Source organism: Panonychus citri, unplaced genomic scaffold, assembly GCF_014898815.1.
Source record: "Panonychus citri isolate SS breed McGregor unplaced genomic scaffold, ASM1489881v1 Contig00008, whole genome shotgun sequence".
Lineage (NCBI taxonomy): Eukaryota > Metazoa > Arthropoda > Arachnida > Trombidiformes > Tetranychidae > Panonychus > Panonychus citri.
This window is the reverse complement of record NW_026515413.1, coordinates 82,252-102,482: the sequence shown is the minus strand read 5'-3', so window position 1 is coordinate 102,482 and position 20,231 is coordinate 82,252. Positions and strand designations below refer to the sequence as shown.

Genomic DNA, 20,231 nt, shown 5'->3' with positions numbered 1-20,231 from the left:
CCTCTTCTTGATTGTAACAATGTAAGAAAAAGGCCAAAATTAGTATCAATTGATTTGTTTGTTTGGTGAAAATCAATCAATCAAATTGTCCTTGGAACATATTTACTTTTACCTGTAATTGTCACCAACAATTAGCTACTCATCATGTTAATTGCTTTACCAGCAATCAAGTACACTATATATAATGTATATGAATTTCCTGTCTGGGATATTTTGATTTTGTCAATTTGTAATTACAATTAAAACAATTGAAACTTATTACAAATGTAAATGTTGGTACAAGTTGAAACAAACAAGAAAAACAAATCAACTCATATTGAATCGTCATTACAATTAACTTAATCATTAGTATCGCAACTTTGTTTCGCCTCCTTAATTTCAAATAGAAAATTGTTTACACTGATCATCATCATCATCATCAATTTAATCAACTCGCCTGTTTAATTGTTTACTCTTAACGCCTTCACCTTTAAACTTAACTTATTAAAGTATTACAATCAAGTAATTGTCAAAGTGTTTCTAATAATACACTTTGAATGACGATGATAACTTTTAATCAATTCTCTTGATGATCACCAGTTAGCTTTGAACATTTTCAAATTGTTCATTGGACGAAAAGTGGTTTTCCAATTGACCGGTTAACCTTAATTAGGTCAACCAAAGGTCAGTTGATTATAACAAAACCATGATTGAAATGATCTCTTTGGTGATTTAAAGGGAGGGAAAAAAGCGAAACCAAATTTATTTCCCTTCTCTCTTTATCTTCCAATCTCTCTTGAAAAACTCTTCCTTGTATATAAACAATATTATCTAATCCTTAACCTCTTTCCTCTTCCTCTTCATCATCATCATCATCATCATCCTGTGTCTTATCATCATTTCTATCCAGCTCCCTCTGCTCACTCACTCACAACTCTCCACCTCATGATCAAACTTCATTCAAAGTTTAAGCAACCAAGAGCCAACCAATACAGTGAATAATATTCCTAATCATTAAATCAGAATTCATCATCATATTCACCATCATCATCTTCTTCTTCTTCACCATCACTATGACGTGATTTGTAAGATTTTCATCTCTCTCTCTCTCTCTCTCTCTCTCTCTCTCTTATCATCATAATTTACAAGATATCAAAGTGTTTGTTTCTATTTAAAGTCTTTTTCGTTCTCAAAGTGTATAAGTTTTTCATTCCAACGTGTTTCAAGGTGTGTTCCTTGCTCACCTTAATAGTAACAATTAACACAGTGTATTTGCTCAACAATTTAATGATCATCAAAACACCAAACAAGTGTAATTATTACAATTCAACAATCATTAACCTTTTGTCATCAAAATTGACTATTGTTTACCTGTGACACCTAAACCAAAGGTTCAATAAACAACTAATTTGAAAAAAAGACACATCAAAATCCGTTAACATTGGAGTCATTATTGTGATCATCATGAATATATTTACGAACAATCTGTGTAATAATTTAGTTATTGTTCTCCTACTATTGTCACCTATTACCTGTGGTGGTTATTATTATGATGACTGTTTCAAAGAAATTGAAAATTTTGATGGATATTGTACATGTGAGCCCAATGTACTGGAATGTTCAATTGGTAGAGTGGATTTTGATTCAGCCTTGTGGACCAAGTTTTCGCGCCTCGGTCGTATTCACAACTCAACTGACAATTATTCTTATAGTTCGGTGCATTTGAATGTTCATAAATTTGATGGTGTGAACGTGAGCTATTTTCCCTCCGTGTTATTCAACAATTTAGCGCCATCAGTTAAAGAGATAACTTTAACAAACTGGAAATTCACTTCGATTTCATCTGTTATAAAGCCTTTGGGAAGTTCAATCAAATCACTGATTATTAAGAATAATTATAATTTCACCGAAATTAACCATCATAGAGCTTTTGCTAATTTAGCACCGTATCTCGAACGGCTTGATTTATCATCGAATGCACTGATAGATATTCATAAAACAGCATTTCGAGGATTGAAATATCTTCTTGAAGTTAGACTGGAAGATAATAACATCTCCTTTTTACCCGACTTTGTGTTCAGAGAATCAACCAAATTAGCTAACATAAGTTTATCGTCCAATTCAATTTCTATTCTCACAAAAAACACTTTCGCCGGACTATTGAGCGTTGAACATCTTGAAATTGATTCAAATAAACTGTTCACCATACAGAATGATACATTCCGTGATATGGCCAAACTACGAAATCTTGATTTAAGACGTAATCAAATAAACTCTCTGGAACCCTTAGCCTTCCGTGGATTGATCGCTGTCGAAACCATTGATCTGTCCAATAATCATTTACGATTCTTACCCCCAGAACTATTGAGTTATTGTCATGCACTTACGACAATCTACCTTAAAAACAATTTACTGTCCAACTTGGATGACACTTTCCTGAAACAACTTCCAAAAACTTTCTACCTCAAAGGTAAGTGATTACATCTCAATCAATCAATTATCCAATCATCACAAGATCTTCTAATCAATATTTATTATCTTAACAATCATAAGTTAATTACTGTCTTAAACCTCACAATGAGAAAAGTATTAATTATTTTAATACTAGTCAAGTTTTCATTGTGCTCATCACAATAGTAAATATGATTAGTAAGCAACAATTTTCCTGTGAACGGAATTTTTTTTCCCATTTCTTGCTACTGGTTAATTCAGTTACATTTTGAACCAGAACTTTTTCCCTGCCCCACCGTGTAAATTACATGGTGGATAACTTAGTTATACAATCTCACAAACTAAGCTAAATTAATGTTGTAATTACAATCTGATAAGATGAAGATAAGCCTGAAAATTCAATGGAGCGTTGATCCATGATAATCTTGAGTACAAAAGTTTCACTTCCATTGGAATTGAATTGAAGAGTTTTTTTTTTCATCTACTCTAAAGTTGATCTTTTTTTCATCATCATCATCATCAATTCATCAAATGAATTTCATTGTGTTGACAGAAACTATCTTATTATTATCATGGTGATGATGATGATCAACTTTCATAATTTGCTTTTGGATAAACAAGTTTTCCTCTGTTAAATGTTTACTTTTTTGACTGGAAGATATAATGATCATTAATACTAATTAATTAATGATATCTATTATTAATTATCATCGTTATCATCATCATCATTTGTACAAGAGACACAATTTCGCATCTTCATCAAAGATGAGGAAACTTTTACTTTTTCTTTAAAAAATAATCTTTGATTTTCCAGTCTAATCCCTTATCCTTCAGGGGGATCCTCATGAACCTCTTCAGGTTGACAGTAAGAACTAGAGACCCACCGTTGTGTAGTAATTCAATTAATTAACTTTCATCCTGAGGGCTTAATTTTGAGATGGGCAATTAGATATGAAAACTATCTAATTGTTGATCAAAACAATTAGGGTACACACATTGATAGTTGTTTATTATTATTGGTTAGAGACGATTACTATCAATTAGGAAGATCGGGAAAAAAAGTTCATTTCGTTTGTATAGAGAAAAGTGAAACTTTTTTTTCCAATCGATTCTTATATTGATGGTTCCTGATACCCAGGGAAACATTATCGTAATTGTAAATTATCAACTGAACCATCAATTTATTATTATTATTAAGGTTTGGCTTGATCTCTCTAACAGTGGTGTGTAATTTTATCCCTCCCTTTATTTAGATTATCTCTCTCTCTCTCTCTTCTTAATAGATAATCTCATGAAGATAATTGGTTAGGCTTTTGGTAGATCTCTTGATGATTGAATTTTCTGACAGAACTGAGTACTACTTTAAATGTTGTTTACAGGAAACATCTGATCACTTATATCATCTGGAATTTATCTGATCATGATTCTGACAAAATCGCACCCAAAAAAACAGCTAATCAAACACTTAGAACTGATTTAATCAATAAATTCAATTGAAATCTCTATGTACTCATATATGTGTACATGATATTTTACTATCTTTTCCCATGATTTGGTTGATTGTTACTTTGATTGTCTTGGTTGATTGCTTTTACTCAATCAAATACTCTTGTCAGAGTATAATGATTATAATTATGTTGATGATGATGATGATGAGGAATCAAATTTATCATGAGTAACAATCAATGAAACTCACTTGGAGTTTATCCAATACTTGTTTTCATTTATTAATAAACAACAACAACAACAATCATTTTAATTGTTGTTTTCTTGCACAGACAATTAAAATTGATTGCTAACTTTTTCTGCAGACAGTCAAGGACTATAAGATTTATATATATGATTCAACAATCAACATTGACATAGTTAATTTTGATAGGAATCAACAGTCCGATGACATTTATTGTTAATTGAATTGAATTTGATTTTAAAACTGTTAAAAATTTAAATTGTCATATTTGCCTTGTTTATTTATCAAATTAATCAACACAATCAACTTAATTTCATAAAGTTATAAATAATTATTTAATTGTGACTTTTGCCTCTCTCTCTCTCTCTCTCTCTCTCTCTCTCTCTCTCTCTCTCTCTCTCTCTCTCTCTCTCTCTCTAGCAATTAAATTGTTATACCAATCAATTGATTAACTTTGTCGGTGTTTAAAAGTTTTAACTTGATCACAATCAAATTGCTATTCCTCTGAACACCTTTATGAATGTAATAATTATTACATTAATGATATTTTTAATTGTAAACAACAATTAGATCATGATTACAATTATCTAAGCAATTAAACATGATTAAATTACTTTACCCAAAGAAATAGCTCCGGGGAGAGAGGGAATAACAATTAACAGTGAAAACAATCAAAAAAAAATCAATTTTCCGGGTTTTAACCATTAACAAAATCATCATTGAATTGTTATTCGTGAAAGTTTATTGATAATACTCAAGTTAATTAAACTTTTAATAACAACAATTAGTTTAATTTAGTTCACAAAGAAATGTAATCTACATTTGTAAATGATAAATTATCAAGTTTCTAAATTTTTAATGCGTAGCAACTGAAATACAATTAAATTAAATTAAAATGATAATCAACAGTTTCTCTTATATAAATTAACAGTTACAATCATAATTTTCAAAAGCTTAATTACAAGACTAGACTTTTATTTATTGTAATTTAAACTCCAATGATAATTTAATTTTGTTGAGCAAAACTTTAATTACAATTTAAAGTGTCAAATTACACAATTTACTTCTTAATTTAGGTTGAAATTTATTTATCAATCTGAAATAATTAATATTAATTTGATTTACTTTTTTTTTTATATCAAAGATAAACAAACAATTAGACTAATCAATTGTCATTCAATAATAATAAACAATTAACTTAATTATCTTGTTTTAGTGACTAGTAACTATTAATAATTATTTCCGTCTCTTGATTAATTCACTGAATACAATAAGAAAACAAATTAAATGTTACAATAATTAACTTAATCATATCTATTGTTTATTAGATTAAATATTAAAATTAATTAAAGGAAGTGTAGTCTTTATGTTGATTGAATAGGAGAAACAATATTTCCTAATCTAGTTTAGCAACAATTAATAAGCTTCAACCTTGATCATGATTATCGTTGATTGTTAATTGTTGTTTGGTTAGATTAACTTTAATTGAGATAAACAACCAAAAAATAATAAGTTAATACAAGTAGCCCATTGACCGTGACCATGACCAACATCAATTGCTGTTAATTGTGTTTACTAAATTGCCCAAATTTGAACGGTCTTATTGCATTATGATTGTTATTGTTGTTTTAGATTGTTAATCAATCCCATTTGATTAATATTGATAATTTTCTTATTCTTTTTCATATAATCACATAGGTAATCAGTGGACATGTAATTGTAATCTAATTGTTTACTCGAAGAACCTGTTGAGTGATAATAATATGACCGAATGTTCAATATCATCCGACGAATTCAACAAGAGTAGTAAACCGGTTCAAATCATTGACATGACATTCGAAAGTTATATTGATCACATTGGCGAAAAAGAGAAATGTATTTCCGTCGCTAATAATATTAAGGAGAAAAGGTCACATTTAACAATGGCCTCACCGTCTAAAGGTCAACTTGATGCAAAATTTTCGCTTAAACAGTTAATTGTTATAAATATATTTTCTACATTATTTTTCTTCATTAAAAGATTATGATCAAATGATCAAACGTTCAATGTACAGAGTTTATCCTCGTTAATTGTATCTAATTGTATCGATCTTAACTTGAGTCTCTTTGATAATCAGTCTTTGACCTCCAATTCAATCAAATCTTTGGACATCGCAAGTAACTGGTCAACTAATTATAACAGAGAATATTAGAAATATGATAAAAAGATTCAATTGTTTCCAAATTATCTTCGCTTAGGTTTGCAACGATTCCAGGCAATTTGTTTGTACTCAGTTTCTTTCAGACTTTTACGTATCTCACTGAATTCATCTCGAGTCTTGAAACGTTAGACAAAATATTTCAGATCGTTGGTTGTACAGTAACGATGGTCCATCAATCGTGAAGCAATTTCGTCGTCAATGTTGAACATGATTCAAGTATCGATTTTCGTTGAAAGTTCATTAATGAAAGGGAGTTTTCTATTAATCTTGATTATGGAAGATTCTACCTATTAAAAATTCATCAATAGTTAATAAGTTAATTACATTTTTGAAGATTGTTGAGTTTTTCTATTATTGATTTTCTGTCAGTTATCATACGAAAATTCAGAAACAGGATAAAAGATTAATAATTTTCGTTTCTAATTATTATGCTTTGATCTCTCATTTAGATTAGATGAAATAGAATGAAACTCTTTTTGAGAAAAAGTTTTATTGTTCTTATTTTCTGTTCTATCGGATGTTTCCTACAACTTTCCTCAGTAACTTGGGATTTTTTTCGATTCAAAGTTCGAACTGAGATAACATATTCTTATCCAAAAGAAATAGTTCTACCTGAAATCGATTTAGTCATACCTATGGTGGCATTGATCAATATGAGTGAATTATACCTTAGACACAAGGATGAGATGACGACAATATGCCAATTATTTCATGGAACTCTAACTTTGGATATTGAGACTGTCGAAGATTTCGATAAGCACTGTAGTGACCTGAAAAATTCCGCTATTTTGGCTCCTGATATGATATCTAGTGTACTTACTATCGGAGATGTAGAACAATTGACAAAAGATCCTCGAGAAATGATTGAAGGAGTTTACTTTGACGACCTTATAAATGATCTAGTAAAAGCTAAAATTTGCCACATGAGTAGACATATGACCGGACTGGTCATTTTCTTAAGGATTTCGTGTAGAAACAATTCCATGCCGATAGTGAAAAAAGTCGATCGTGATTATATGGGCAAAAATTGGATTCTTTGTATTCGGAATAACATTTATCATGACTTTGGTTTTCGATTCGCTGCCCCCGATAGTAAAATATCAAGTCGCTTGAATGACTATTCATTCATTAATCCTAAGCGAGGATCGTTTAATTTTGTCAGTGCTAATTACCGCCAATTAGTCTCAGAATCTTTACCCTGGCCGTTTGAGACAAACTGTACATATTACGATAGGTCTTCAGCTCTAACAAATTGTATAAATGAAAATTTATTGGCGTTAAAACCACCGAGAGTTTTTGCTCATTCGGTGTTGCCTTTTAACAAATATCCACCAGAATATAAATTCCTCGACAGATCTAGAAATATTCAACATGATAACGTTACCATTGTTCTGGAAAAATGTCAAAAAATATTCGAGGAAACTGAATGTCAATTGATAAGTTATCATGTAAGTTCAATATTTCATACAGACCAGGATACACTTGAGACCGTTTTGATTTGTCTCGAGCCTCCACATGATCCATTGATTTTGCACAAATCTTATCCAGAAAGTTCACCCATGGATTATATTGTTTACGTGAGTAGTATCCTCGGTATTTGGTTTGGTATTTCTGTATACGAACAATTGAATAAACCGATATCATGGTGCAAATCGTCCAAATCTAATGTTAAAGAAATTGAAAGAATGAAAGTCAAGAGGATATCGAAAATGACCAACTCAATAGTCAATTCAAGAGTGACTCCTTTCATGAGACGTTATAATAATAAGTTGAATTTACTTTACTATTAATATCATTGTGGTACGTGTTAAATGCCAATCGGATTTAGCACGTTAACTTTGAACTTTAGTTGAGTGATTATTAATAGATGCTTTTTTCACCGAGCATCCCTGAAGAACTGGATCCTGTTTTTTTTCAACCTTCTTAAATGGCCTATTGATATTAATCTTGTTGGTGAAATGATTGTGGTAAAGTTACAAGTATCTGTGAGACTTATCATCGTGATTACAACAAGAGGAAACGATTGTATTCCAAGTTTGAGAGTCTAAGAGACCATGGTAGTAGGCAAATCGTAGCATTGAATTACCAAGAAGATGTTGGTCTAAATGGTTTTTTTCCGAGTCCACGAATACATAATATACATGAGTTCCTGGGCTAGAATCAAGGTAACCCAAGTACATTACAAAATCCAAAGGACCAGAAACTACTGGTAAACTCATCACTCTATCATAAGCTTGACCAGTAACCCGAATACATATTGAAATCTAGTTTCCCCGAAAGTCCTGGTAAACTGGTCACTCGATCATCTGAATAAGCTTGGCCAGAGAAAATGAATGAACAAGAAAACAACAGAGTAACGACTAAAAACATGATTGAATAAAATGGTTCAATTCCAAGTCGATAACTAACTTCAAATCTCTTTAATCGCTCTTTAAAAATGTAACCAGTGCTTTTAATTGTTTACCAAAGATAAATTAACAATTAAATGTTGATATTTTTAGTTATTTTTTTAGAGTATCTCTCAAACTTCTGTAACTCGATTCAGGGGTCTGAATGCCCAAAGACACAAGAGTTATTGAAATAAACAACTTGTAAACTTAGTGAAACACCTCGTTAATTGGAGATTAACTTAATTTTAATTTGTAAATTCAGTTCCAACATATTTACGGATGAATCCAACTATTGGTAAATGGGTATACTCGAAAGCCTTTTCTCCAATAATTATATCAATGTGGTTCCATCGAGGATAATTGATTATATGATCAATCAATGGTTTACCTAATAAAGGGATAATGACAAAAAGTAAGAGTGTTTGTCTCAATTCATTTCAAGTTGAACACATGAAAAAACTTATCTTACATTGGAGATGATCATTAATTCAAGATGATAGGAATATGATAATTGTAATATCATATCATTTTATGTAATGTCTCCAATATAAGATAATCTATTCAGATTGTAACGAATAAAGTGAAACACCCTTTAGATAATCAATAGAAGGAAAAGTTAATTATTCTTTAAATTGAACTAACCCTTTAAAATGTTTCTTAATCTTTGTATATTCTTTGGCTTAGCTAAAAAGTCATTGATTCCAGTCATTAAGATTAACCTTTTTGTTGGTACATTTTGAAAGTTTATTTTCGGTGGATATTTAGAACCATAAAGAGCCAAATTTTCATCATCACCGTTGTCATAGTATCGCAATTGTCCCAATCTAAATGCTTGTATATAGTGGAGTAAAAGTTTTGCCGAAGTTGTGTCAATTACACTTTCAAAGGCTGGATAATGATGATTATCTATCATTTGTCTATCGGGTCCAAAGATGTAATTGTTAATCTCTTCAAAAATCGGTGGAAATATGAAAGCAAATAAGGTTAACATTGCATTAGTTTCAGGTAGAAATTGAGGAATTGGACCAACATATCGACCAAGTAATAGATTGAGAGCTCTACTTCTCGACAGAGCACCCAAAACACCCGGAGGGTTATTATTGAAAGCAACCGGTGAAATCGAGATGATGAGAGATAAATTATCTGCAAACGATGGATCCTCTGATAGTTTACACAGCATTTGTGTAGCCCCAGTTGAATATCCTATCCAAACAATTTTCTCTATTTATAATGGTAAAAAATCGAGAGGTTTACAATAACAATAATCTGCTGATGGAAGATCAATTTACCATAATTAGTGACGTTAATTATATGATAAATCATTGCTGGTGCATCATAACGACCCAAGTCAACAAAACTGAAATTCCAGAAAGATGAATCTGAGAGGAAATTAAAGAGATGGGAAAAGTTCACGATAAACATTAAGCTAAATTTAGATCATTTTTACCTGTATATGAGTTGAGATGAATATGCTTCCTAGAATATGATGTACCGCGATTATTGGCCAGCCAAACATCGAATCCACGAGTAGCTAAAACAACAGCGAGATTGTTTGATGTTACATTGATTAATGGTCCATCTTGATTATTGGAATTGATAAGCCAACTACCACATGATTCCAATACCCCATGGACCAAAAGTACAGGTACCAGTTTATCACCAAAAGCATCTCTGGCATCGGGATTAATGATACGATACAACTCAAGTATGTAACCATCTTCGGTTATAACTTGATGAACTTCATATTGAAATCCATGGTACACAATCAATTGGCCACAGGTAAGAGCTGAAGTCGATCCTGTGTAAGTTTTAAAAGGGCTCAAGAAAATCTGTTCGCGGGCATAGATCGGATTCTCTGGCGCTGGCACGGCACTTGAACTCGATTCCACAGTTTGGATTTGGAAAATAACTAAAGAAACAAATAGAATAACAAATTTCATTATTCACCTCAACTTCAATTCCAATACCCAATTTGTAGCATTAGAGATGTAGCTCAGAGGTATAAGTGTTTCTCTTACAACCAAATATCTGTATTTGTCGTTTATTTAATCAGCTATCAGATGAGCAATTTAATTAACAAGGACACAATCAACTTTATTATCGCACCAACTCAGGTTAATTCAGTTATGGAATTGAAATTTTCCTCTATGATTTTAAGTCAGGATTTGATTTGCATGTAAAATTTTCATTCTCATTAGATTTAAAGATTTCATTTAAATTAAACTGAATTATTTTTCAAAAAACGATTACACTTGATGCAATTTAATTGGTAATCAATATTTTGTTGATAATTATTATTAAATGATTGGAAATATAAATCAATTGATCAGTGGAATAGATGAAACTTTATTCGTATATATTAGTTTCCATCGACTCATCTCGATTTCTGTTTAATTGAATTATTTTAAATTGTTATTTTCGTAGATGTTATAAAGAGATGATTAGTCTGATTAACAAATTGAAAATCAAATTTCCAATTTCTATTGAAAGTACAAAGTTATTACTATTATTTTGTTTCATTGGTTGTTGCCTTCAATTGACGATAGTTACTCGAGAGTTCTTGAAATTTTCCGTTCGCTATGAGGTAACTTATGATTATCCTGAAGAAATTGTTATTCCCGAGATTGACATTGCGATACCTCTTGGAAACTTGATCACAAATTTAAGTTTAGTTTATGAAAAATATCCTGAAGCTTTGGTGAAAATTTGTTCTAATCGGGTTGGTAAAACAAATTTAACAATAAAATCGTTCAAAGATTTCAATCAGAACTGTAATTTTGCTCGAAAAGGTCATACCCTTTCATATGAACTGTCCAGTATTTTTACCATCGGTGATATCGAAAGTTTTACCCAAGATCCTAGACCATTGATTCTTAGTCTCAGAGATGAACATGGTGATAACATGTTAGATAAATGTAACATCGAAAGATTTTTCAATGGATTCATGATATTTTTACGAGTTTCTTGTCGAGATAATAACTCAATGCCCATAACCAAGATGGTTTCACGTAGTTTCATGGGAGACTATTGCTTCATTGGATTAGCCCACAGAATTTATCAAGCTTCAGGCTTTAGATTCGCAGTCGCTAACAGTTCAATTGAAAATCAATTAGTGAAATATTTTACTTATTCTTACAAATCTGGAGAATCCCTATTCTTTGATGCTCGATATCGTCGATTTATAACAACCTCTTTATCGTGGCCTTTTGAGACATCTTGCCGTGATTATAATCGGTCGAAAATTCTTGTCCAATGTATGAACGATCAGCTACTCAATTCATCTGGAACACCGATGATCTTTATCAACTCAATCAGTGCCTTTGGACAGTATCACAAGGATCTTATGTTTGCCAGTGAAGAAAATTATAATCAAACAAAGTTTCTAGACATTTTTAACGGGTGCTTAGATCAGGTTAAACAGCACGAATGCCATTTCAGTTATTATCATACGGATGCTTCAACTTACAGCGAACCAAGTGACAGTGAAATTATCGATATATGCATGGCACCTCCGCAAGAATCTGATACCGTTTACAAAGCTTATCCAATGCAAAGTGCTGTTAGCTACCTGGTCTACATAAGTAGCAGTTTAAGTCTTTGGTTTGGTTTTCAATCTTTGGAAGTACCTGTTCATGTACAAAGTACATTATCGTTAGAAGAATCAAGAAATCGTCACAAATTTCCGGGTGGACAAAGCATATTAAAGTGAAGAGAATCATACAAAATAAATGAACTCTCACCACTGGTCGTTTAATTTCATCTATCGACAAAAGGTTTCAATTGTAAACGTCACAAGGAAGGAAAATGTACCTGTCGAACTTTTAACTCAACAATTATGTTCGTATAATGCTCGATATACTAGTAATAGTCGAATGATTTTCATTTCGTCATATTCAATGGGACAAATTCTCGTTTAGTAGAGTAAAACGTTTGAGCATCCAACTCGTATCGATATTCAGAACATAGCAATGAACAAATATTTCCAGAAAACGATTGCATCTTTTATTGAGTTAGTTGATAAATGAACGTTAAATTATTTCGATTGATTAATAATTAAATTTGTAAAAATAAAATATCAATTTTGAATAATCAAATGTCCAAAAAAAACTACAACTGTAATTGTGTTATTGGAATCGAAGTAGATTAGCCGATTGAACCATCTAGAGAGAATACATTAGTCAATAGATCGATTCGTGAAAGACCTTCACTCGCTTCATTGCGTATTGAACTTCTCACTCCTCGATTAGTCCAACATCTCAATGCAAACCGAACTGCCTTCGCTTTCAAAGCCCTTTCTCGAACTCGCATAGCTCGCGTAGTTCCCAATCTATCTTGTGTCAGAACTCGAAAGAAAAGAAAACTAGAAACCAATAATCACGTTCCATTAAATGCTGATAAAGCACAAGCAGAAGAAGCTGCGACAGTGCATGCGATCAACAATGCTTTTCCAAAAATGTGTTTATGGCTTCGAAAACGCGTCAGATGTAGCACCTTCTAGATCGGCAGCAACATCGAGACCTATTTCGGAAGCATCGACATCGAAATCAACACCAAATTCCAGGCCTTCAGCAACAGTATCTACACCACCCTCACGAATTAATAACAATCAGTCAGCTTCGACCCATGATACTACCACTCGAACAGCCCATCAAAGTAAGTTCAACCAAAATTTATGACTAAAATTAACAATGTCCACTGATTAATTGTCACTAACCTTGTCTGTCTTAAATCCAACTCTCTAACCCTTTTAAAATGTTCACTTTAGCCATACCAATACGTTACAATTACGGTTATCAATATTATTTTACTAAATCAAATTCAAATTATAACAATAATAATCTAGCAAATTCAGGTCACCACCGCATCGACCAATCATCACCCAGGCTGCGAGACCAAGGACCATATTCTAATCTTAATCATCACTCATCTAATCGCTATTACGCCAATGGAACCAATTCAACTGTACCATCAACTCCGTCGTCTTCTCAACAATTATCTTGTTTTCTAATGGTTTCAATGTCTCTCAATGTCCATCCATGTGTTTATTTTATGTTCATCAAAATTACTAATCCACTTGTAAGCCCAGCAAAATATTGATTAATATAAATCCTTTGATAATTTCAAATTTATCGATAAATTTCCAATAACTAATTTGAGTTTTTGTTTCTCTCTCTCTCTCTTCCAGCTCATCAAGGTTTATCCGCATCCTCTTCATCCGCCTTCACTGAAGTTTCTCCTGGTAGTTCATTTAATCATAATCAAGACAATCCAAATGTGATATCGACGTACAATAATCAATCACCTCAACAGTTCAGAGGATATGGGACAATATTCAGACCATAACAATGAATTTAAACAAACCATTCCAGAAACGATTACATCTCTTATTGATTTAGTTTGTAAAATGAACGTTAAATTATTTCAATTGATTAATAATTAAATTTGTAAAAATATCAATTTCTAATAATAAAATGTCAAAGAAAACTGTAATTGTTGGAATCGGAAAAAGATGAGTAAAAAAGTAGGTTAATAGAAAAATAAGTAAATTATAAATGTTATGGTTGCCTTAATTGTTGAGAAACAAAACATTTCCTCTGATTAATATTGATTGATTTCCAGCATAAATAATCAATAATCAATCAATAGTTAGATACATTGATAGATTGATGTTAAATTGATCTCGTTGATGTTTATGCATTGAAATGTTCATTTAGATGATGAAACATTTACTTGGGTGATTCACTTTTGTCTATCCTCCATTTGGCTTCTAAGTCTCTGTAATATTTTTTCAGATTATTTGCTTTATCCTGGTTAATTGTATCTAAATCAGCGATCTTAACTTGAGTCTCTTTGATGATTAAACTTTTCTCAGCTTCATATTTGATTATTTGTTCAGCTAATTTCCGATTTCTTCGTTTTTCCTCTTTCACCTCCAATTCAATCAAATCTTTGGACATCTCGAGTAACTGGTCAACTAATGATAATAGAAAATATTACAAGAAATCATAGTAAACATTAGAAAAGTGAGGAAACAATTCAATTCAATTCGATTGTTTTTAACTTACTTTTAGTGTCAATTGTTCCCAAATTACTTGTGTTTAATTTTTCAACGATTCCAGGTAATCCATTGGTACCAATTTCTTTCAGATTTTCATCAATCTGATCAATCTGATTGAATTCACAGTTACCTCGAGTCTCCTCGAAGCATTTGACAAAATATTTCAATTCGTTTGTTGTAAAGCAACGATGGTCCAACAATCGTGAAGCAATTTCATCACCAATGGTAAACATGTTAATTGTTACAATTAAAAAGACAAAGCGAGAAAATCACTTGAATTAAAACAAAAAAAAACGAAAACAAAAATCAGCTGATAAGTCACATGTTCATCTCTATGGTAACAAAGAGCGTAATTGGTTTTAATTTTTTTCTTCCATGATTTTAATTGTTGTTTATTCGTTTATATTGAGTTTAACAATTGAATGAATTATTATTAGAGTTTACAATCTTAGATGGAAGGCAAATTATCACAATTACCAAACTAATAGTTTATATATATAACATTTTAAACGTTTTGACTTATCAATAGTTAGTTTTTGATTAACATGTTTTGACAATTTAAGATTAATCGTATAATTGTCATCGGATTAGAAATATGGCCAATAGTTAACAGGAATGATTAAAGAGAGACTATTACAACAAAAAAGTGAGAAAAATATTGATTCAATTTCCTTTGATTTGTAAGTTGATTCCTTTTTCAATATAATTTAAACGCCTCCGTTGATTGTTAAGCTATCAGATGAATTGGAAAAACAAAGATAATTAACAAAATGTATTTTCAACTTGAATCTCAGGCATTGATAACAATTAGAGTGAATTATGATAAAATATTATCATCAATCAATGATTCTAAATAAAAGTAATAATGTTACAATTTTCTAGGAGAAAACTGTTAATCTCTTGTGAATTTGGTTTAATTTTCATCGTTTTTTTTTCGAGGTATTTGATTTAAGGTGATTCTTTTTTTCTGGATAATCAGTTTAATCTGAATAGATTTGGCTTTGAAATTCTGTTAACTGTAGCAAGAACAGAGCTTTGAATGAGTATATTTTGTGGGCTGATGTGTATTCGGCTTTTAGTATAAATAATTGCTTAAATTATGCAGAGGGAGTTGATTCCTTGGGTGGATGTTGCTTTAATTGTAACAGAATTGATTTCATCCTTGAAGTGTCTTTGACATTTTTCTGATTGGGCTTAGGATTGAAGTCACACATTCGAGCTACTTTTTCCCACTCTTTGCCAGGAACTGCAGCGTCTCTTTCAGCCACCCAATCGGCTTCAGCTTGTCTAAGGAGAGAGAGAGAGATTGGAAATCATTAGAATGTTTAATCATGACAAGAATTTGATCAATGTGAATGGATAATCAAAGAGAGAGAGAGAGAGAAAGCAAACAAACGGAAATGATGAAAATTCAATTTTTTTTTCTCTAAATTTATACCCACTTGATTGTCTCCCTGATAACACAGAGTGTGAAGCATGAGATTAACAAGAAAAAGACATGAGATAAACTATCACATTAACATTGGTTATGAAAGGTTAATTGTTGACTTACCTGTTACTTTCTTTTAATCTATTCAATTGGTCATTATATTGACTATACCAATCTTGTAATTCTTGTTTAGCTTGTTCAATAAGCTCTTGTATTCTCTTGGCTTCCTCTTCATCCCTTTCGTTTAAAAGTTTAACACTTTGACTTCGCCATCTTGTGATTTTCTCATTCTCAACAACAGGAAGATTATCAAAAACACTTTCGGTCTTATTGTTCTCAGTGTCGACGAATGTTGAAGGCACCTCATTTTCTTCAGAGAATAGATTATCACCATTGGAATTGATGAGATTTTCACCATTTTGAATAATAGTCTCAGATTCAGTGGTGATTTCTTGACTTAGATGAGTAAGATCATCGGTAAAATCTAAATCACCTTCAATCTCAGCTAGAACATTTTGCTCTCTGGCAATAAAATCAGCAACAGGATCACCATTTTCCACATTAACAAACGAATCTAAATCCATAATTCTCCAAATAGAATATTTTCTAAAACCAAAATGAAGAGAGAGAGAACAAAAAAAAAAATCTCCAATTAATCACATGAAAAAGAGTAAGCAAAAACACAATAGAAAACTAAACACAGAATTGATTTAAAGGTTGAATGGAAAGAAAAAGATACTCACCTAAAGATAATCAATGAAAAGAAGCTGATTAATTGAATACAAATTGGAAAGATGAAGAATAAACAACCGGATGATAAATAGAAATGAATTAATGATTGGAATCAATGAGAAAAAGGAAAAGGCGTTTTCATGTGAAGAGAAACAAAAAAAAATCAACCAGATGATTTAAAACACAATCATATTAATTTAACATACGAATCTACATGTAGACAAATAGAATCACAATCAGTGTTAATGGAACAATTGGTTGACTGATTGATTGATTAGAAAATTATAATCGTCGAGTCAATTGTCATCATTGAAGTGGAAAAATTAACCAAATCAATCAACTAAACGATTCTCATAGAAACCTAAAGATAACAAAGAGATTAAAGAATATTTTCTAACCAGAACAATAGATGGCAGCATAGGTTAGAATTTCGTTGGAATTTTTTTTCACTTTTTCGTCCGATTTAAAGATTTTCATCTGTTGATTAGTTTATCGATTTAATCAGATTTATCAATTCAGTTACACTGAACAACAATTAGATTCTCATCGGTTTTCATTTAGTTAAATGGGCCGTTCAATATATCTAACAAATCTCATTAAAACAATGGAAATGTCTGAACTTGTAATTGATTGTGTTAATAATGTTAATCAATTGTGAAGTTTATTGTTTAATTGTTGGTTTTGCACAATTTTAATTGTTATTTCCTTATCATTTTAATTGATAAAATAAAACAAATGACTACAAATTATCACTAGGAAAAGAAACAAAAGAACAACTGAAAATGAATTGAAGAAAAATAACATTTAATTGTTAATTTATCTTCGATTAACAATTAAAAGCCCAAGTTAAGTTTCTTAAAGAATCAGTTGATCATCGACTTGGAATTGAACCATTTTATTCAATCATGTTTTTAGTCGTTACTTTGTTGTTTTCGTGTTCTTTTATCCTCTCTGGTCAAGCTTTTTCAGATGATCGAGTGACCAGTTTACCAGGACTTTCGGGGAAACTAGATTTCAATATGTATTCGGGTTACCTTGATGCTAGTCCAGGAACTCATTTACATTATGTTTTCGTCGAGTCGGAAAATGACCCAGCTAAAGATCCCCTTTTACTTTGGCTCAACGGTGGACCAGGATGTAGTTCGTTACTTGGATTTTTCACTGAACAAGGTCCATTCCGATTGAATGGAAATTCCAGTTTGGATCGAAATCCTTACGCATGGAATAAGGTAGCGAATGTTATCTTCCTTGAATCTCCTTCTGGTGTTGGCTATTCTTATAGTGATTCTGGTAATTATACTCATGATGACGATTCTACTTCACTTGATGCTTTACTCGCGATAAAATCTTGGTTCAATAAGTTCCAAGCATTCAAATATCACGCTTTCTATCTGACTGGTGAAAGTTACGCTGGAGTTTACATTCCTACTTTATCGGTTCGTCTTCTAGAAGAGCCTGATATTAACTATGTCGGTTTCGCCATTGGAAACGGTTACCTGGATCAATATCTTCTTGGTAATTCAATGCTACGATTCGCCTACTACCATGGTCTCTTAGACTCTCAAACTTGGAATACAATCGTTTCCTCTTGTTGTAATCACGGTGACGAGTCTCCAGATTCTTGTAACTTTGCCACAAACACTAATCCCAAGTGTGTTGATATCGTTAACAAAGCCAATACTTTCATCAACAAGATTAGTCTTAATCCTTATGCCATCTACGAAGATTGTAAAACATCAGCGTCCAGTTCATCAGTGATGCTCGATAAAAAATCATCTAATCACTCGACGAAAGTTCAAAGTTATCGTGCTAAATCTGGTTGGCATTTAATCCGCAACACAATTAATACAGTTTTCCATAAAAGCTCACATACAAAGGTTAATACTGATAATGAAAAGGTTGCTGGTCAAACAATTCCATGTGTCGATGATACCAATTTAATTAACTATCTATCCCGATCCGATGTTCGAGATGCTCTCAAAATCCCAAGTACTCTACCTGATTGGACTGATTGTTCAGAAACAGTTTCATCTAATTACAAGATGCAATATCCATCGCTGAAGAAACAAGTTATCGCTTCAATCAAAGCAGGTAAACGAGGACTAATTTACAATGGCGACACTGACATGGTCTGCGATTTCTTGGGCGACGAATGGTTTTCAGATCAACTTGGCTTCAAACAAATCGGTGAATACGAACCTTGGTATGTTAATAATCAAGTCGCTGGATTTGTTAAACATTATCAAGGATTCGCATATGCAACCATTAGAGGATCAGGTCACACTGTACCCGAATATCGACCTGCCGCTGCTCTTTACATGATTGAGAAATTTTTAGCTAGAAATAAATTGGTCTAAATGTATAATACAAACTCTTTGATATTTATTTGAGACTTTAATCATAATCTGTAAGATTGTTAATGGAATAAATTAGATTTTATTGAATCGTTATTCATTTGATTGTGATTATAATTTGTAATCAAAACTACAAAGTACTTCGTATGAGAAAATTTCCGTTTCTTTCCCTGCAAAGGGTACATACGCTTTCGAGTGTCTCCCATGTACTTTACCGATTGCCTGACCTCCTGAAATCATGGCTCGGGCTATATTCAGTTCATCGCTACGATCAGATAGTCCACCCACTATACTGCCCAATGAAACATCACCATCCTTATTGCCCAACCAAACCAGAGACGAAGGGTCATTTGTCGTCAAAAGATCAAACTTAGAATAACTATAAGTTTTTCCTCCCCAGGTCATTTGGCAAGAACCTTGAACTGGGTCATACATTCCTGGTAAAAGTTCACTCGCTATCGATGAATTTACCCTGCACACATAGATCGATCCTCCATCACTGTTACTACCACCGACGAATACATTGTCCAGTAATACTGATCCCGATTCAAAAAGTTTCCATTCAGTTTTAGCTGAAATTATTTCGAGTTTACCTAAACCATAAAGTGACCATTCATTTATTATTAGCACAAATTTCTCGTTTCTATTAACTTACCCAATTTTGTAGGACTTGAAGATTTATTCATCTTCGTTGAAATAACGGTACCCACAATGATCGTTGTGGCCACAAGACCAACAACACCAATGATAATGAAATGTGTAAGAGTCAAATTATTGAACATATTAACTTGAATGGAATGAAAATCTTGAAACTAATGATGAGCAACTAATTACATCAGGGTCTCGTAGAGGTTTTGATAATAATTTGATAGCTAAATAATAGAATCGATATTCAAAATCAAAAAGTTTTGATTTCTGATGTTACCTTTTCCGCTAATCAACTGATT

The 20,231-nt window shown here is 31.9% G+C and overlaps 7 protein-coding genes across 9 annotated transcripts; 3 read left to right on the top strand and 4 right to left on the bottom strand.

Annotated features, from left to right (window-relative positions):
- Nucleotides 1–1,125: 1,125 nt before the first annotated feature.
- On the top strand, nucleotides 1,126–6,167 carry LOC128389354 (phospholipase A2 inhibitor beta-like). Its single transcript, XM_053348917.1, has 2 exons — nucleotides 1,126–2,449; nucleotides 5,819–6,167. The coding sequence occupies exons 1-2, from the start codon at nucleotides 1,444–1,446 to the stop codon at nucleotides 6,145–6,147; spliced, it is 1,335 nt and encodes a 444-aa protein (XP_053204892.1). The 5' UTR covers nucleotides 1,126–1,443; the 3' UTR covers nucleotides 6,148–6,167.
- Nucleotides 6,168–8,718: 2,551 nt separating this feature from the next.
- LOC128389363 (lipase 3-like) lies at nucleotides 8,719–10,884 on the bottom strand. Of its 2 annotated transcripts, XR_008325457.1 has the most exons (5): nucleotides 10,159–10,884; nucleotides 10,001–10,090; nucleotides 9,354–9,932; nucleotides 9,181–9,268; nucleotides 8,969–9,099 (listed from the first exon to the last, which is right to left on the bottom strand). XR_008325457.1 is itself a non-coding variant. In XM_053348929.1 (4 exons), exons 1-4 carry the CDS (start codon nucleotides 10,649–10,651, stop codon nucleotides 8,957–8,959), a joined length of 1,305 nt encoding a protein of 434 aa, XP_053204904.1. In that variant the 5' UTR covers nucleotides 10,652–10,884; the 3' UTR covers nucleotides 8,719–8,956. The 2 variants fall into 2 exon arrangements, 1 of the variants encoding a protein (XP_053204904.1); XM_053348929.1 differs by lacking the exon at nucleotides 9,181–9,268 and having other exon boundaries at nucleotides 8,719–9,099.
- Nucleotides 10,885–11,053: 169 nt separating this feature from the next.
- LOC128389373 (uncharacterized) lies at nucleotides 11,054–14,115 on the top strand. 2 transcript variants are annotated; one of them, XM_053348953.1, is made up of 3 exons: nucleotides 11,054–13,364; nucleotides 13,477–13,787; nucleotides 13,897–14,115. In XM_053348953.1, exon 1 carries the CDS (start codon nucleotides 11,149–11,151, stop codon nucleotides 12,418–12,420), a length of 1,272 nt encoding a protein of 423 aa, XP_053204928.1. In that variant the 5' UTR covers nucleotides 11,054–11,148; the 3' UTR covers nucleotides 12,421–13,364; nucleotides 13,477–13,787; nucleotides 13,897–14,115. The 2 variants fall into 2 exon arrangements, with proteins under 2 accessions (XP_053204928.1, XP_053204920.1); XM_053348945.1 differs by having other exon boundaries at nucleotides 13,555–13,787; nucleotides 13,897–14,114.
- Nucleotides 14,116–14,147: 32 nt separating this feature from the next.
- Nucleotides 14,148–15,308, bottom strand: LOC128389418 (biogenesis of lysosome-related organelles complex 1 subunit 5-like). The gene is made up of 2 exons (XM_053349011.1): nucleotides 14,777–15,308; nucleotides 14,148–14,685 (listed from the first exon to the last, which is right to left on the bottom strand). Exons 1-2 carry the CDS (start codon nucleotides 15,000–15,002, stop codon nucleotides 14,438–14,440), a joined length of 474 nt encoding a protein of 157 aa, XP_053204986.1. The 5' UTR covers nucleotides 15,003–15,308; the 3' UTR covers nucleotides 14,148–14,437.
- A 357-nt stretch (nucleotides 15,309–15,665) lies between these two features.
- Nucleotides 15,666–17,269, bottom strand: LOC128389404 (clathrin light chain-like). Its single transcript, XM_053348983.1, has 3 exons — nucleotides 16,942–17,269; nucleotides 16,322–16,804; nucleotides 15,666–16,056 (listed from the first exon to the last, which is right to left on the bottom strand). Exons 2-3 carry the CDS (start codon nucleotides 16,780–16,782, stop codon nucleotides 15,867–15,869), a joined length of 651 nt encoding a protein of 216 aa, XP_053204958.1. The 5' UTR covers nucleotides 16,783–16,804; nucleotides 16,942–17,269; the 3' UTR covers nucleotides 15,666–15,866.
- Nucleotides 17,270–17,738: 469 nt separating this feature from the next.
- Nucleotides 17,739–19,380, top strand: LOC128389345 (lysosomal protective protein-like). The gene has a single exon (XM_053348908.1). The coding sequence runs from the start codon at nucleotides 17,836–17,838 to the stop codon at nucleotides 19,285–19,287; it is 1,452 nt and encodes a 483-aa protein (XP_053204883.1). The 5' UTR covers nucleotides 17,739–17,835; the 3' UTR covers nucleotides 19,288–19,380.
- On the bottom strand, nucleotides 19,331–20,222 carry LOC128389413 (uncharacterized). Its single transcript, XM_053348997.1, has 2 exons — nucleotides 19,940–20,222; nucleotides 19,331–19,877 (listed from the first exon to the last, which is right to left on the bottom strand). The coding sequence occupies exons 1-2, from the start codon at nucleotides 20,064–20,066 to the stop codon at nucleotides 19,396–19,398; spliced, it is 609 nt and encodes a 202-aa protein (XP_053204972.1). The 5' UTR covers nucleotides 20,067–20,222; the 3' UTR covers nucleotides 19,331–19,395.
- Nucleotides 20,223–20,231: the final 9 nt, after the last annotated feature.